Source organism: Globicephala melas, chromosome 6 (genome assembly GCF_963455315.2).
Source record: "Globicephala melas chromosome 6, mGloMel1.2, whole genome shotgun sequence".
NCBI classification, from domain to species: Eukaryota; Metazoa; Chordata; class Mammalia; order Artiodactyla; family Delphinidae; genus Globicephala; species Globicephala melas.
Window position 1 is genome coordinate 42,166,126 of NC_083319.1, and position 18,393 is coordinate 42,184,518.

The 18,393-nt window shown below is 48.0% G+C and overlaps 1 protein-coding gene across 3 annotated transcripts in view; it reads right to left on the reverse strand.

Annotated features, from left to right (window-relative positions):
• Positions 1–14,939, reverse strand: part of PSAT1 (phosphoserine aminotransferase 1) — a 31,579-nt gene extending 16,640 nt beyond the window's left edge. For 2 of the 3 annotated variants that reach the window (XM_060300810.1, XM_030876951.2), the window contains exons 1-6: positions 14,782–14,939; positions 11,335–11,395; positions 10,317–10,386; positions 7,528–7,733; positions 6,530–6,702; positions 4,856–5,025 (exon numbers count right to left, since the gene is read on the reverse strand). In XM_060300810.1, the coding sequence (XP_060156793.1) occupies positions 4,856–5,025; positions 6,530–6,702; positions 7,528–7,733; positions 10,317–10,386; positions 11,335–11,395; positions 14,782–14,841 (740 nt within the window). In that variant the 5' untranslated portion in view covers positions 14,842–14,939. Of the gene's footprint in view, positions 1–4,855; positions 5,026–6,529; positions 6,703–7,527; positions 7,734–10,316; positions 10,387–11,334; positions 11,396–14,337; positions 14,474–14,781 lie in introns of those variants that run through there. The other variant, XM_060300811.1, reaches the window with a different exon arrangement.
• Between the last annotated feature and the right edge of the window lie 3,454 nt (positions 14,940–18,393).

The following is an 18,393-nucleotide window of genomic DNA, read 5'->3' on the forward strand; positions in this document are numbered from 1 at the left end:
GAGAAAGCCAGGATTCCAACCCCAGATGGTCCGACTCCAAAGCCCCAGCTCTTTCCACAGTAACAAAGGCCTCTGGGTTACTAGGGGCTCCAGGAACCTCACCCACTCTCTCACCTGCCAGCGGGGCAGCCAGGCTGGCACCAAGCCAGACACAGCTGCCAAGAGCAGCCGCTCCAGGGGCATCACAGCACACGTGCGCGTGTGTGGACGTGTAGGCATGTGTTCCAGATACGGTGCTGCCCTCCCACTTCTCTGTTCCGTAAGGTGCTCTCGAATTTCCATCTAACCCCAAACTGCTCACTCCCCCACAAACCACAGCCGCACACCCTGCCACGTGATCCAATCACAGCGAGCCACCTGCGGGTGGCTGCCGGTTCAACAGCACTTTCTGGAAGCCGAGCTTCACTTCTACCTGCAGCTCTGTTACCCCAGGGTTCCCAAGCTGCTGCTATTTGATTCATCAAATCAAGGCTGCAGCAAAGGCTTAGGCCAGGTCCACAGTCCCAGCCAGACCTCAGCACCAACACACTTCCCTCTTGCTGTGTGACTCACCCCTATGCCCAGACTCACTGCCCACGCTCTCTGACTAATCTTTTGTGTGTGTGTGTGTGTGTGTGTGGTACGCGGGCCTCTCACTGTTGTGGCCTCTCCCGTTGCAGAGCACAGGCTTCGCACGCGCAGGCCCAGCGGCCATGGCTCACGGGCCCAGCCGCTCCGCGGCATGTGGGATCTTCCCCGACTGGGGCACGAACTCGCGTCCCCTGCATCGGCAGGCGGACTCTCAACCACTGCGCCACCAGGGAAGCCCTCTGGCTGATCTTAATGAGATCCGAGCAGGCACAGTCAGCAGATAGCCCACCCATTTTACACGCTGCCCAGAACCAGCACCTTTAGCCTTGGTCTACAAAGCCTCAGCGTGAGGTACGGGGCTCAGAGGAAGCAGGCTCTCCCGGAGACCAGATGCCCCTGGAGTGAAAGGATGTCCGGCCTTGTGAGTCGACTGGAGCTGCCGATGCATTATTAACTCACGCTTCTACCCCCATACAATCCGAAAGCTTCAAAACACAGGGGCCCTAAAATGCTTATGCAGCTTTGAAACTTGGTCCCCACTAACCAGGGTTAACTTTTAACTGAGTACGGCTTCACTTCTAAAATGTCCCCTGCCCCACACAGTGCAGGTACACTGTCTCAGCCTGCGCATTAAATGACTACGTGAATCACAGCAGATCCATTCTCTGGAATATCACTCAGCAATTCAAAGGGGGAAAAAAGGCAGGCGTCTGAGCTGACATGGCAGTGTTCACAGAACGTTGCTGGATAGAAAAAAGAATTCACAGAACAGCCTATATGGTAAAGTTCCATCTTTATAATTAAACATACGGCTCTGTTTGCATATGCCCTACACAGCAAGCAGTTAACAATGGTTACCCCGCAGGCTCTGCTCGCCTCAGGAATCTTTGCCAAGACCATGTGTTAATTTTTTAAGGCAACAAGAAATACTCTGTGGGCACTAGGGATTAGAAAAGCACACCAGAAAGTTCCCCGGGAAACTCTCCCTGGCTGTTCTGAAGTACTAGGCCCCCTTGGCAGCCCACACTCCTATGCTGATAAGTAAGGCGGCCTGGGTCACTAGGGTCATTTTGTTTCTTATTAGTTACTTTACCTCACACTACAGCTAGTTAGTCGTGGTAAGTAAAAATGTCTTGTGGGCTTAGAAGGGAAGTTTAGGCATCCGTTTGCTTGTCCATGAACTGGGCTTAGTGCCCAGGAACGCCCACGCCGTCCTTTATTCCACCCCAATTCACTGCTCAGGGCTACAGGCAACTACAGGAAGGCTCAGTTCAAACCGCCCGGGGCCTGTGGTCACTTGGCTCCGAGTTTAAAAGAAAAAAAAGAGCTTCTTTTCAAACTTGGGACATTTTCAAGGGCTTCCATGTAATACAAAGTTGCAGTGTTCTGGGCGCCTTATCCTCTTACATCCAGGGCCGGGGGGAGGGTGCTCTGCACAAAGCTTCCTCTCTCCATTCACTGCTTGTTCTCACTGCATGAACTACAATGTTCTAATCTTGAAAGCTGAAGTACCCCAAATGAAATCCAAGTTTTTCAAGTCATAGATTTAGGGTAACTACTCAATTATACAGACTTACTTTTCTCCTTTTCTCTTCTTTCGGGGTAAAAGAAAGCAAGACACCAAGGGGTGTCTTGGGTCAGAATACCTTTAACCCAATCTCTTTGGTCCTCCACGTTTATATGATTCTGATCAAATACTGTTAGCGATCCTGCCCTGAGATGGTCTCAGTGTTCACTCTTCTGATCTGTCTGGAGAGGAAACTTCGCCCCTTTTCCACCCTTGTTTCTGGGTGTCTGGCTGAGCCCACTCTTCGGGCAGGAAGGCTCTGGGCGGGGAGTATCTGCCCTCCCCCAGCCTGTGCCCCAACCCCAGGTGCCCAGGTTGGCCAGCTGACCCGACCGGTCAGGGCCTGGGGTGGAGGCCTGCACAGGGGCTGGTAGGGGAATGACTCTCTCTGAGTCACTCACAGGAGGACTTTCTCTCAGTGCCCACCAGGTCTGACTCCAGACCTTTTTATCTCCCACTAGACAGACTGACCTGCTTTCTCACTGTTTCTGCTGATTTTTCACTCTAATATTACCCGACTGCATCTTAACACATATCCATTGGAGTTTTTAAAAATGTGCTTCCCGGTCACTCATGGAGAAGGTTCCAGAGGGCGTGACAGCTCCCCCTGCTCTGATCAGAACTGCCAGCCCCATTTCAGGCCCCATTTCAGGGCCAGGGCTCTCCCTGCCTTCTCCCACCATCGCACTCGCGGAGCTGTGGTGGCCTCTGCCCCACCCCCGGAAAGACTCACCTGCCTGCAAGCCAGGCCCTGGCTGCACGTTCCAACAGGTAAGGACAGACACCTCCCGCCACCTCCTGCCACCTCACAGCCTGGAGCCGAAGCTCCTTCTCCAGGGGCCCTGCACTCAGGCTCCCCAACTGTCCTGCACCGCTCAGCACGGCACTGCTCCTTTCCCAGTTGGCCGGTGGTCACCGGTTTTTCCACTGCCAGAAACCCCAGAGATAAGACGGGCAGGTGAGAGAGGTTCAGCCCTGCCCCCCAATCCCTACCAGGCACTTCAGAAGCACTTTCAACCGGGGTGAAACAGAGTGGGATTGACAGGTGACCAGGAGAGTAAGCACTGAAGCCCTCCGTGCCCCGAGGAAAGCAGGGGACACAAAGTGAGAAGCTGCTCCGGCCCATGCGAGCCGCACAGAAAACCAGCAAAAATTTCCATCAGAATTCTAACTTTGGAAAAAGCTCCTTTCCTCCCCTGGTAAATTATGTGGAAGAAATTTCCTGCAGGCAGCGCCTCAGAGGGAGACCTCTCACAGAGCCCCAACCCCACAGAGCTGCGGCCTGTACCAGCCCGAGCCCCTCTTCGTACGCTCTTTTAGAGAACTTCTACCATCCCTGGAAAACCCGGGAGACTCAGAGAGCTGGACTCCCAGGAGCCAACTGCTCTCCAGAGATGGGATCTTTCCAACGCAAACCCACACTGAGAGTTTTGCTTGAGAAGAGCACAAAGATACAGGGTGTGCATACCTGGGCTCTCAAGCCAGACCGCCTGGGTTCAAACCCCGGCTATGCCACTTCTTCAAGTATGGCTTTGGCTTCCTCACTTGCAGAATGGGAATAATAATAAGAGTACCCACCTCCTAGGGTGCTTGGGAGATAAAGAGGGTCATACACATCACTATTTTACATCATAGCTGCCCTGGAAAGATAAGATAATCTATAGACTCTGGCTCTTTTATCCCCGCTGCTAAGGCTGGGGATAAAACAGAAACCACAATAATAATACAGCAGCTAACATTTATAAGTCACTGAGAGCCAGGCACTCACCAAGCACATTTTATACATATGTATTAATCATTCAATCCTCACAGCAACCAATTACTCCTGGAGACACCTGCTGCACAGATAGGTTAAGCAATTTGCCCAAGGTCACACAGCTTGTTAGTAGTAAAATCTCTCAGGCAATTGCTAAATCCTAGGTGTCACAAAGATTTTCACAAACTACCTGAGTCTGGGAGTTAAAAGACTGTACGGTGGGGTAGCCTTACTCTCCCCAAAAGTGCTGTAATGCAGCCTCTCTTTCGGATAAGGGGAAGCCAGGCTAACAGGACCCCTGCAGACTGGGTGAAAAACCAGAGAGGCGTTTGTTCCAGCCAGTGTGTTAGATGCCAGGCAGCCAGCTTCAAGCAGACCCAGTAAGGAAAGAAAAAGACCAGTAGCCCGGCCTCTGAAAGTCCTTCTCCAAAGCCGCACTGGTTGTTTGAGAAGCAAGCATGACACTTCCTGTGCAGAAAGCTTTCGGGTTAATGGTGAACCACCAAGGCTACCAAGATCAAACAAAACCATGCCAAAAGAAAGGCAAGGAAAGCTGATCAAACAGTGCACAGAGCGGGGACAAGGGAGAGGTGAACTGGGCAGAGAATCTTCTTTTGTTTGTTTGTTTTTGCGGTACGCAGGCCTCTCACTGTTGTGGCCTCTCCCGTTGCGGAGCACAGGCTCCGGACGCGCAGGCTCAGCGGCCATGGCTCACGGGCCCAGCCCCTCCACGGCATGTGGGATCTTCCCAGACCGGGGCACGAACCCATGTCCCCTGCATCGGCAGGCGGACTCTCAACCGCTGCGCCACCAGGGAAGACCTGGGCAGAGAATCGTAATAGGATATCTGGGCTAATAGATCACTGATTCGTGGCATCATGCCCTACTTTAAAAAGTCAACTAGTATTGATGGGAAATACTGAGACCTCCTCACTGGTCCCCAAGCCATACCCTGGAGTTACCTGAAGCAGGGAGGTGTGTTATACAGGGAGTTATTTCCGGCCTGCACTTTGTAATCCAGGACCGAGGGGCACTCTCTGAGGGCGAACCCCAGCAGGTCATCTCGGACGATCACCACCGTGACCCCTGCAGAGCCAACGTTCTTCTGGGCACCAGCAAAAATTGCACCAAACTGCAAAAGAGAAAGCTTGCTGTTCTAGATGCACTGGGTCATTTTTCATAAATGTAGTCAAACTTCCCAATCTCCTTCCAAAGCACAATTTTTATGAGGAAGTGACTCTATTTTAATCCCGTTCGGAGTGCATTCCCTTCTCTAAAGGAATCTCTATCCGGGACAGCAAATCGATACTCAAGAGTTCAGAGCCTGCAGATTACAAATCTGTCTGATCCTTCTCTCCAGGGAGGGGCCAGCCCAAACTCATCACTGTGGAGGCCTTGTATCTATTCGTATTCACTCTAGTATACCTCTTTTCTACGTCCAAGCCCATCTTTAAAATAAGGCTGCTGTCCTTGGTAACCTAAAGAAATCCATTTTTTTATCCATTTATATTTGTGTAAAGGGATAATCAGAAGACACTGAGAAATAATGGGACAAGCTGCCTGAGACAGAAGAAATTTTAGAAAAAAAGAGATGCTTAAAGATACTTTGGGAAATTTTTTCATGTAAGATGTAGAACCCTCTTCCATGTCTCCCCATGAAACCTGTAGGAAAATTCAGTGGCATCCCAAGTGGGAGGAGGGGGGACAGTGTGGCTCGACAGGGAGTATTTTATAGTTGACATTGTTTAGAATTGCCAGTGCATGGTGAGTGAAAGTAAAAAGCAGGATATAAACAAAATGTGTACATCCATACAACAGAATATTACTCAGCCTTAAAAAGAAATGAAGTTCTGACATGCTACCACATGGGCAAACCCTGAGGACATTATGCTAAGTGAAAAAAGCCAGACAGAAAAGGACAAATATTGCATGATTCCACTTACGTGAGGTTATCTAGAACAGTTGAATTCACAGAGACCAATAAAAAAAGTAGGATGGTGGTTGCCAGGGGCTGGGGGGAGGAAGGACCGCGGTTATTGTTTAATGGGGACAGAGTTTCAGTTTGGGAAGAAAAGGTTCTGCAGACGGATGGTGCTGATGGCTGCACAACAGTGTGTGTGTACTTCATGCCACTGAACTGTACGCTTAAAACTGGTTAAAATGGTCAAGTTATGGTAAGTATATTTTACCACAACTTTTTAAAAGGCAGGCTACTTCTTAGTTTGTTTTAAATTCCTTACAGCTATCATACCCCCCACGGCATGCACCTGGGGAGCTGCTCAGAAATCTACATGTCACGTCCATGCTCTTGGAGCTGAGCTGGGTACAAAGCAAGGTGGGGCTCATTCATAGCCCCCCAAGCTTTCCTTGATGACAGCAAGTAACTTCCAAGATGTTGACAAAAGAATTTTCTAAGCGCCACTCTCAGAGGCAGATGAATTCCCCAAGGACTCAAGTGTGACCCCTGGGAGACGACGATTAACACAGGGCTGGGTATGTCAGGACGTAAACATTCTGACAACCCAGACTGTCAGCCTTTCCCCATTCTGGTATATATTAAAATGTCCTTAGAGAAACCGAGAGGCTGGTTCCCCCCGACCCATCCCCCGCTGGCGCAGGCCTCTTTTACACTCTACCTTGGAAACATCCACTGGCTTGGACAGGAAGTTTGAGGACATGTCGCAGACCAACACTGCTCCCTTCACATCAGGGATAAAGTCAAACTCCACTCCATGCACGGTCTCATTGGCGCAGTAATACACATAGGACGCGTCCGGGCTGAGGTTCCAGGTGCTCGGATCTGGAATTTCTATCACAGGAGACAAGTTGGGGACTCCACACGTTTCCTCCCCTCTTTCCTTAGGGAGATAGGAGGCAACCAGGAATGACGCCCCTCCCCTAGCAGGGGAAGACAGATCCCAGAGCATTCACAAGTGAAAGCACCCTATCCATCTCACATTACAATCACCACCAACATCCTAAAGGGATGACCCATCCCACCCCTTGGACTGTTACTGGGGGCAAATAATCTTCAAGAATGGCGTGGTGAGTATTTGGGTTTTTCCCTTGTTGCCCAGTATCCATCCATCCTATGTCCACTGACAGTTTCCTGTGTGCGTCAGCCTCCGCGACTCTCAGCCCATGTAGTTCCAGTAGAACCGGTTCCACCCACAGCCCCGAAGGTACAATGCAACTCAGGCAAGGCCGCTTGGCTGATACAGAATGGGACACAGGAGACGTGAGACTGTTACTGGGAATGCATGAGCGAAGGCATTGAAACGTGAGACAATACAAGGTCAGGAGCAGCTGCAGCCATCTTCTAAAAAGGAGGCGGCAGCTTTCCTGACTGTGGAGGAGACACGGAAAGACACCAGAACCGGGAGACACTGTAGGCTGCCCTTGATCAAGCCATACCTAAAGCCAAACCAGCCCCAGGGCTTTGCAGCTAAGTCAGCAGCCTAGGCATACTCTTTCTGCAGCAGCCCAGGCATACTCTTTCTGCAGCAGCCCGTTAGTAATCTTAACAGGAACAGGCAGCCAATCTAAATGGTATCAGACTAACTACTCCTGCTAGCTGAGGAGGGACCACCTGCCAGCCAGCATTTCACTGTCCAGCTCAGCTCCCAGCACTTACTTGTGTAACTCCCAAGTTTGGGGTGGACAATATTCACAGTCCCAAACTTCTTGGCTTCTTCCGCGGCCTTAGCTGACCAGGATCCCGTCACCACATAGTCGGCACACCTTCCTGCTTTCAGGCCAATCAGGTTTAAGGGGACAGCACTGAACTGGCCACACCCACCTCCTTGTACAAAAATCACCTTGTAGTTGTCTGGAATGGCTCTGGGCAGAAGCAAAGGTGACAGTAAACAGGGTCAAAAATTGAGAATGAGTGATGCTCTTCCAGCACTTTACCCTGGGGTGGGTACACTACAAGAACGATGGTCAAGCCCCATCTCTGCCTTCCCCAACCCAGTCATTTATCTACTCAATTCCTTGCACAGATATTTACTGGGCCCTGTGGTGGAAGCCTATGGTTACTTTTTGGACAGAGCTAGTAACACCCTGCTGTTCCTTTAGGGAAGCATCGGCTGCCACTCTCGGTCCACCTGGTTCAAGGGTGGCCAACCCCAGCTCCAGGGGATGAGCACGTGACCCAAGCTGGCCAGTGTGGTTTGCTTCTGAGACCTGGATCCAAACTTCTAGAAAAGAGGAGCTGTTTCTATTGAGGGAAATAAAGAACTTGTAGGAGCTAAACCTGCAACCACTGGTGGCCATCTGGTGAAGCCAACATAAAAAAGCAGAGCCAGGAGATGGAGAAAAAGACCCTCCTGACATCATGTGAGCTCCTAAATCACTCCTGCACTTTCCTGTTATATGAGATAATACATTCCTTTCTTTCTTTCTTTTTTTTTTTTTTTGCGTAAGCCAAGAGCTGGGCTTCTGTCACTTGCAACCAAAAGTCCTACAAGTATATATGTGCTGGTCCATGCTATTAACCAGGTGGACACTGGAGAAGGATCTTTGATAATCCTTTAGACCTAAGCATGTATCACCTACCCAATATATATCAAGATTAACAGCAAAAATATTTTATTGCAACATGGAAAATTAAAATGGTGATTGGCATGGCTACAGGCAGTAGGGTAAGGCCAGCTCAGGCCAGGGAAACTGGACCCAAGCCTTTGAGCAATGTCAGAGCTTGGGAACAGGTTACACAGAAGGCAGACGGCCAAGGGACAGAGCTCCAGCACAGAGGTGTAAGGAAAGCACCAAAGGGCAGGGCAATGTGAGAGGGTCTTGGTCTCTCCAACACGAGGGATGGCGTGCATATATCTGGTTTTGAACCGTGCCTGCCTATATCCAGGGCTCAGGAGGCTAGCAAAGCACGCAGACAGGTCTTAGGAGACTCTAACCATGTCAGCAGCTGGGAGGATGGCAGCCCAAGGCAGCGTTCCTGGTTTATGTTATTCAGATGCAGGGCAGTGAACAAGGCCAAGAACTGGATGGAAGGACACCAGACAGAGGTCTAGGTTCAAGGGTACAAAGAAATCGGCCCATAAATTGAACCGGAAGTTCAGGCTGGAAAGGCTCACAAGCATGTGGGTCAAATGCCATATCTCTTGGGCCAACATTCCAAGTACCCACCCCATGAAGGATGCGATTGTTCTGTGAACATGACAGGGACCCAGCAGGCAGCCCTGGCGTGCTAACCCAAGCAGATGATTACCGGCTCCTAACACGGACATTAGCACGGGTTTCGAGGGCTCCTCACAAAAATGTCACCAAGCCCGCCCCATCTGAAGCATTCTATCAATGCAATTTAAAGGGAAAGTTATTAAATAATTAGTATAATTCCAATTTTGTTAATGAAACAATGCAAGGATGGATCCTAAAACGTTAACAGTGATTACTGTTGACTGGTGGGGTTATGGATAATTACGGTTGATTTTGTGAGTTTGTTTTTTCCCTAAACTTTCCACCATGAACGTGCACTAGTTTTGTGAGCAGAAAAAAAACCCCACAATGTTTTGTTTTCAAGATGACCGTATTCATATTTCTATGTGAATATATTTATATAATATATAAAACCTCTCCTTTAAGCAGCAATCTATTTAAGAACACAGTTTCCTCTGGGTGAGAAGAGCAGTGCAGATAACTAGGAAAGTTCATTTGAGAAGCAGTTCCCAGAGTTCAGAACCCTTAAAATTGCCCAAAGAGCCCGTTAAAAATGAAGTTTGTACAAAGGCTCTGATTCAACAGGTCTGGATGGGGCCCAGCACTTGAATTTTTTACTACTTCCCCCACGAGTTGATTCTGACAGGTTGTATGAGGCAATACTTTAAGAGCCAGTGAACTAAGTTATAGTTAATTATGCTGACAAAGATGACCACTTCTTGGGCTTCCCTGGTGGCGCAGTGGTTGAGAGTCCACCTGGCGATTCAGGGGACGCGGGTTTGTGCCCCGGTCAGGGAGGATCCCACATGCCGCGGAGCGGCTGGGCCCGTGAGCCATGGCCGCTGAGCCTGCGCATCTGGAGCCTGTGCTCCGCAACGGGAGAGGCCACAACAGTGAGAGGCCCACGTACCGCAAAAAAAAAAAAAAAAAAAAAAAGATGACCACTTCTTTGTCATTTAAATCCCTTTTAAGCCAGTTTAACTTCCACAGTGCTAAAAAAATCTTTCCCAGATAAAATGATTTCAAATCTTTGGAAAAACCACATAAAAATACAAACGCAGGATGAGGAACAAATAAAAAGCATTATGTACTGATCTAGTGAATTTGGGAGAATCTTAACAAGATTATTTGTAAGAATGGAATATTCTGAACACACAGCAGAGTCTAGAAAATAATGCAACAGACACCCACGTATATGGATTACCAAACAAGAGTAACACAATTTTGTCTTTAAAATTTTAAACTTACAATAATTCCCGCATAAGGTTCTCTGTGTTGTTAATAATCTTAGAGAAATCTGATGACCTGTGGCTCATTTCTGTGGAAAGAAAAACAAGAAAAAAATTTCCAGTTCAAAACCAAAGCAACAAAAGTTAACTGTAGCTGTAACTACAAAATTTGCAAATCAAATAACAAAGGGAAATGTCAGTTATTTTCCATTCAAATTGTGGGCCACACTTACTTTAAGGGAAAATCCAAACTGATTTTCAAACTGCAAACATTTTAACCTTATGGTCACAGCACAATGATTTTTCAAAAGCGGCAATATTCACTGAGTGAGCCATGTACTAATTTATCCTTTGGTCTCTGATCACTCACATCTTTCTCACAGACAGGAATTGTATGCAAATGCTGCCCTCAGGACATCAGCACAAAATTCCACACTGTGCTCTCACTTCACAGAAATCTAGGTGCGTGTGCCAGACCCACAGGAACAAAATTTAATAGCAATGAGCACACAGCTAAACCTACAATCTCTTAATAGTCTGTAGCCTTTGGAAATATCAAAAAAGAAAAAGAAAATTAAATTTTAAAAAAAGTAAATTTCAGAAATCAAAGAAACTTCATGAACTTATTAACATGCAAGATCTTCAAAAAAAGGCTTGTGTACTTTTCAACATTAATGAGTTCATGTTTAAGAACAGCAAAAACTGTAAAATGAATGTGAAGCAATTTTATAAATGTTTGGGCACTGTTAATGTAAACGTACAGGATCTTTCGATCTCAGATCCTATGCATAGCAAAAACCAATGATGCGACTGTAAGCTGAGACATAAATCCCTCACCAGCATTTATGTTGCTTTCAAAATTGCTTCGATCAAACATGCTACGGAAGTTATTAAAATTTAAAAATATATCTACAATATCTTTTCCAAAGATTTGAAATAACTCAGGAAGACCCAGTAGAAATTCTAGGCTTGATGATGCATTTTAATTGGTTCCCTTTGAATCCTGGACATTCACAGAATCCAAAAGTAAATCTTACCAAGAACACTAATCCCAACTCCTTTGTAGTCTAATAATTCTTTTTGTATCTCTAACAATACCTAGGAAAAAAACAAAAGAAAATTTAAGACGATTTCAATATGCTGTGCACAACTCTGGACATACAAACTGCAGTGGGGGAGGGACAGGGGAGAGGATCCACCCACCAGGCCTGTGAAGAAGCTTGTGTCCCTGCCCACAGCCAATCCCCTTCCTCCCCCTATCCCCACAGAGCCCCGATGATGCAACTCACACTCAAGTTGAGAGTGAAATTATGCAACGTGACTGATGCTAAGACAGTTTTTCCAAAGGTATGAATTTAGAGATAAAAACTCACTTGGACTTAAAAAAAGATCAAGTATAGAAGTTTTCTGATAACAGTTCTTTAACTGTCAACTTCAGACCTTTGGGAAAAGTCTAATTCCCTAGAAAAATGTCCCTTCCACAATTGCATTGGCACTCTGACAGCAAAGGCACAAAAAGCATAAAGTTCTGGGGGACAACAAAAAAATCAATTAGGCCCAAGTTAAACTGATAACTCAATTTTCCATCTTTTTGGTCTGCTGGGATGGGTGGGGTGGGCAGGAATTAGGAAGCACCTGCTGTGAATTAAGGTTCGTCAGGGGTACTGATGTACTGCACTCTCCCCTCAACAACAGCCCTGAAGGTGATATTCTCATCCCCAATTTGCAGGTGAAGAATCTCAGCTGTGGCTCCAGAGGTACTTAGCTGTATGCCCCAGTCCAGCCCCTTGACCCATCTTGTAAGATCACTGCAATCCCATAACCACAGTCTGCCTTACAAGGACAACTGGACAGGTGGGACCCATCTTATGGCCAATCTTCCAGTGCCAGGAAACGGGTGGGGGGCAAGGCTCATTCCCTACCCCCACCCCCAAACACATAGCTCACTTTCTAGGGAGGTGCCTCATTGTTTTTTTCCCAAAGGCAATTAAATGTAAATTACTACACACTGAAAGAAAAACACCTATTTCATATATGTATCTACGTAGATTTATGTGTATATATACATATATGTATATATATACATATATATGTATATATATATACACACACACTTCAGTAAGAAGAATAGAAAGCCCTTATCAGAGATGCATGCTGCATTGTTTACGAGTGAAATGACACGATATCTGTGATTGGCTTTAAAATTATCCAGGGGCAGAAGGGGAGAAAGAGGGTATGGGGCAGGGAGCGCTGAAACAAGATTGGCAAAATGTCCTTAGTTGTTAAATTTTGGGTGGGTGCATGAATTTAGTTATATTATTCCCTCTCTACCTTTGTGTATGAGCAATCTGCCATAAAGTAAAAAGAGAGAAAGAAATGCTCTAAAAATGTACACAAAATAGGTGAGATAAACCCTCTGTAGAAGCATCCTGCCATCAAAGGAGGTTCCCTTAAAAGATACAGGCTAAAGACCTCATAAAACATAATCTAGGGCTTCCCTGGTGGCGCAGTGGTTAAGAATCCACCTGTCAATGCAGGGGACACGGGTTCGAGCCCTGGTCTGGGAAGATCCCACATGCCGCGGAGCAACTAAGCCTGTGCGCCACAACTACTGAGCCTGCGCTCTAGAGCCTGCGAGCCACACGTACAGAGCCTGCATGCCACAACTACTGAAGACCGTGCACCTGGAGCCTGTGCTCCGCAACAAGAGAAGCCACTGCAATGAGAAGTCCACATACCACAACGAAAAGTTCATTATGAAAAGTTCATAATTTTTTAATGAAAAGTTCAATTATGAAAAGTTCATTATTTTTTAATGAACTAGAACAGACCAAAGCAGAATAGAATACAAAATTGTGCATGTTGTAGTCATTAGGCTAAATATTTCATAAGCCTTTTGTTTTAATTATGTGCAGGTACTTGCTCATTTTGTGAAATATATTTTTCATTGTGGTTACAGTCAAAAACAGTTTGCAAAGCTTCTCTAATCCTTATACTTCAATTAAATCAAGAAGACACATAAATAGCAACATCTGCCCCCCCTCCCAGCTTGAAGAGCACACAGGAGGGCATAAATCCTCCCAGGAAAATAAATAATAAATAATTGTACTACTGATAACAACTGCCTTTATAATAAATGCAGAACAAATTACACAGGAAACAAATGTGCAGAAGACTCCAAAACACAGAGAGGGGAAAAAATGGTGAGGGTAGAGGAAACGTTTGCACAGCTCTGGCAGGGAATCTCACCTAAAACAGACCGCAATAACTAAGAAAAAACGAAGCCCTGTACTCTCAGCTCCTACTAGCGCTGCCCCCAGAAAAGCAAAATGTCCTTTCCCTTCTACAATTAAGATTCTCTGCTCTTATCACAACACAGAGAAGTCTCTGTCCCAGGGAGATTCTACTCAGTTCAACAGCAGATAATTGTAAAACACTTGGCTATGCACCATGTTGCTACAACATATCATCAGAGTCATCCTGGTTAGAAAAATAAAAATATAACAGCAGCGGCAGGGGTCAGTGCATCCAAGGCGCAGTAGAGACTTGGTCCCCTTCACAGCTTGGGCGGTGGGAGGGGAGAATGGATGTGGAGGGAGTGGGTTTTGGAGGTTAGGGGAGGAGCCGGAACCCGGCTGGGAGCTGGGAAGGCAGGGAGTAAGTTCCACTTGCACTTGAAAGGTCTGGTAATGGCCCAGGGGAGAATTTAGTCACTCATTTGCTCCAGAACAAAGTGAACCGAACTGGGCTAGCAGCCCAAGGCCTACCAGAATTTGAATATTAGAATGCCTTTAGGGGACACGCCAGTTGGAAAAAAAAAAAAATCTACGCGTGAAACAGAGGGGAGAAAAAAGGCTTTAGGGACGGGTGGGGTATCTGAGAGACAAAGAGGGAAAGCCTGGGCTAGACTGAAGGCTTTTAAATTTACATTTCTGAAAAGCAATGTTTCCAAGTGCTGGCTAAAGGCAACACTGCTTCCGAGGGGTCGTGCGCGGGCCTCCAGTTTGCAGTTCCCTCCAGTTAACGCAATCCTCACTCACCATTCATTCCCAGTGTCCATTCACGCATCCACTCAACACTGCCTGGTTCGCAGCACTGCGGGGCGAGGCGAACGCAGAGTTGGGAGCTTTTTGTTTTCCGCCGCGCCCCCGGCCCGGCCGGACTGAAGGCACAGCGCCGGAGTTTGCAGGTGCGCAGCGCAGCGAGCCAGCACGCCCGGGCGGGCAGGGTTCTGCATGCGGCGCACCCGTAGCCGGCGCCAGCGACAGCTGCACAAGCAAACCTCGCCGAGTTCCTCCCCCAATGTATCCTTCTAGAGGCCCACCCACGATAGATCCTAAACTGGGAGTGCACGCCAGTGCAGAGCGTTCGGGGAAATCTGGGCAGGAAGTGGGGATCCGGGAGCCCCGTGCGGGGATGCACAGCCACCCACGCGCCTGCTCCCGCCCGGACCGCACTGCCGGCGCGCGCTAGAGGGGACTTACCGAGCGCGGCAGTTTGGCGGGCCCGGGCCCGAAGTTGACCACCTGCATCAGGGAGTCCATGGTGCAGAAGCGGGAACTGGGAGTCGACTGGAAAGGACCGATAGCGTGGGCAGCGCAAGTCTGCAGCCGGCGCCGACTCTGTGCTCTCTTCCAGCGCCGAGCCGGCGCCCCCATTGGCCCGCGCTGTCGCTGGCCCTGCACTGATTGGTTCGTGCAACGGGGCTCGCATCCCCATTGGTCGTGCTCCCCAGTCGAGACTCGAGAGCAGTTGCTCCTCCTCGCGTTTACTGTTTCAACCCCTTTTTTGATCAATGCAAGGCGCGCGGGAGATTGCACCATCCAGGCGGCTCGGCTGCGCTCCCGCCGGAGAACCTTGGGCGGCGAGAGGAGGCTACCCCTGCCAACTTGCGTTGGTACTTCTGCACGCTTGATGAGGCGCTTTCCAGTCCTCCAACGCGGACCCTAGCCCCTCTCTCTGGGCTGCACTGGGAGATGGCGGAGTAAATCACCCCTCACCCCCATCCAACCACATCTTCACCAGACCCTAGACTGGGCTCTGCTGCATTTGTTTGAACCAGCGGTCATTAATTCACCAAACTTTCCTAAGCACCCCCATGGGCGCCAGATACTCCAGTGGGGAGGAAGGGCCGCCAAGGATGGAATTGCAGGGTGAACTATGGGCCGGGGGTGGGTGGGTGGGGGATGAGGTTCTCTGCAAAACACCAAGGGACCAAGGGTTAAAGCAGGATTAAGGGATGGAGGTGGCCAAGGACACTGAGTGAAGCCTTGGCCTGGGAAGCCTGGATGCTTCCCAGGCAAGTCCTTTTAAGCTGCTGATTCTCCATTTCCCCTCGGGAAAAGAGCGAGCTGGAACCTGGCAATACCTCTCAGGTTGTGTAGGCGCTGACAAGCTGTGAGTTTAGAAACGTGAGCAGATATTAACAAGAACGCGATACCCCTGAGGAGCCTCAGCCCAAGCCAGGGGAGAGGCCCAGAGCCAGGCCGGGCGCGGAGCCAGCGCGGCTCAAACTTTTCCACAGAAGTGTTCTTCTCAGAAGAACTCCAGTGGAGATCCACATGGGGTTCTGAAACAGGGAGGTCCCCTTCCTGCAAGAAAAAAGTTCCTTTGAAGTCTGGAATTTCATTTTTTTTTTGAAATGTGAATTTTGCCTTTTACTCCTTAATTTAACCCATTTTCTTATAAAAATATTTTCCCAAATCTTTGAGCAAAAATGATGCGCCAGGAATACACATAATGCCTGCCCTGGGGCTTTCCACCACACCAGCCAGCGTCAACCACCTCAGTGAAAAGATCTGTAAACTGACAGGGCTAGGACTTTTGTTTGCTTTTTTGTGGTATGTGGGAGGGATGGGGCTGGGATAGGAGGTACTGCTTTAGGTTTGGGAGGTGGAGGGCAAAGTTTCTAGAAAAAGCTGAAATGAACAAGGTCACCGCCTTCCTCAGCACCTTCATTTAGAAAATTGCAAAACTGAGTAGAGGGTATGAATGTCAGTCCATAAACTCAGGTGTGCAAGAATTGTCGCATATCCATTATTGTATATGACTTAGTGTAGACCCCCTAGCAGCTAATCTACCAGGGGAGTGGGGGAGTTAGCCTTCCTCCTTCCTGGAGTCCTTAATCCCAGGGATTTACACAGTCCTGTGGTATGGAATAGGGAGGGAAGCACTCATCCATTTGGTCCTCCTACTCAGAAAATGTAGTTGAGTTTTCTCCACTGTTGAAGTCTATATGCTGCTTCAGTAAATTAGCTTTCTACCACTTTTATGACCCACTGAGGAACACAGGAAATTTGGGTGGGGTCAGGGTGGCTATCATCCCATCTGCCAAGACATGCCATGCAGTCATTCCTCTGAGGGCCTTGCAGTTTCCTAGATGATACTACAGGGAAGTAAGGCACACAGACCCTCTGCCCAGGGACATGCTGACCTCTGTCTCTCTCTTTCTTCCAACCGAAGGAAATCTGTTTTGCATTCTAAGAAGAATCCATCTCTTTGTATGTTTCTTCCTCACATTCTGTCCACAGACACCTTAAGCCGGGGCCACTTAGGGAAAGAAAGACAGTGGTTAAGATTGTGGTGAACTGAAACGCACATGCCCATTTGTGGCAGAGCTGCACCAGCCCACCATACATTTATGCCTCCCCTTCCATGGAATAGAGTCTCTGTCAGGCTCCACATCTCACAGCTCCCCTTGCATCAAGGCAGGTCATGTGACTGGAACCCACCAATGGAATGAAACAGAGGATGTCACTTTCAGACCAAGGTGGTTGAGAATAGTGTGCTTCTCCACTGCCTTTTTCCCATTCCACAGGCTGAAATCAAAGAATCCAAGGCCCTTGGGGATGGTGGAGACACAGAAAGGAAGGAGCCCCAGTCTCTGAATTACCTGCTCCGGACTCGTTGTACATGAGTGAGAAATCAACTTCTCCTGGGTTATGCCACTGAAATCTGAAGGGCTATGTTATCCTAACTACTACACCATTCTAAATGCAACAGCTGCAGCTCAGATCCAGCTGGTTGTTGCCAGGTGAGGCAACCAAGGTTGCTCAAGCTATCTTCCCATATTTAAAGAGAAACCAGAAACCCAGATTTTTATGTGAAATTTCACAACTTTTAAACACCTACAAATTTCAGACAACACTGTACAGATCAATATTGTGAGGGGTCCGACCTAGCTTCCCTGCAGGCCTGACTCAGCCTGCTGACCACCAGCTCTCCTTCTAAGGACTGCTTTATAGTATTCTGACATGTATTTCCCCTTATTCAACACGGAGCACCCTCCTCGCCCTGCCTGAATAAGGGAACAGGAAAAGGGAAGACACTGCGGAAAATATAATCTTAAAATATTATCCTGTCGCCCTCGCCTATTTTGCAGTGCAGGTGTATAAAGATAGCTCAGGGAACCCCTGCATTTCACGTGGGCCCCTCCTCACCTAGTAGATTCTCCTGAAATGCAATATTTTGTAAATATCAGTCTTCACAGGGATTATTTATTGAGCCCTTACTATGTGTGAAAGGTGGACTTCGCTGCCATTTCCAGTCAGATTGGTGTCCTGTTTAGAGGGGAGTAGGAAGAGAGGAGAAGGCAACTCTGAGGAAGGAAGAAACCTATTTGAAATGAGGTGAGGTTATTTCTGCTGCCCTTTTGGTAGCTGGAGATGAAGATCCTTTTTCCTTACCATTATTTCCAGAGAAAATGGGGAATGGGGCGAGGGAGTCATCACAGTTTATGTAGCAAAAGAAATTAAAAGTCACAATCCTATTACACTCTTCATTCTGACCCCAACTGAGAGGAAAATATATCTACCCTACTCACTGTGTTACCTCAGTTTATTTCCCCACCCTACTTTCTTATTGTGATAAAATACACATAACGTAAAATATACCATTTAAACCATCTTTAAATGTACAGCTCAGAGGCATTCGTACATTCACAGGGCTGTGCAGCCGTCACCACCATCCATCTCCAGAACTTCTTCACCTTCCCAAACTGAAACTCTGTCTGTACCCGTTACACAATGTCCCCATTCCCCCTCTCCCAGCCCCTGCAAACCACCATTCAACTTTCTGTCTCTGAATTTGACTGCTCT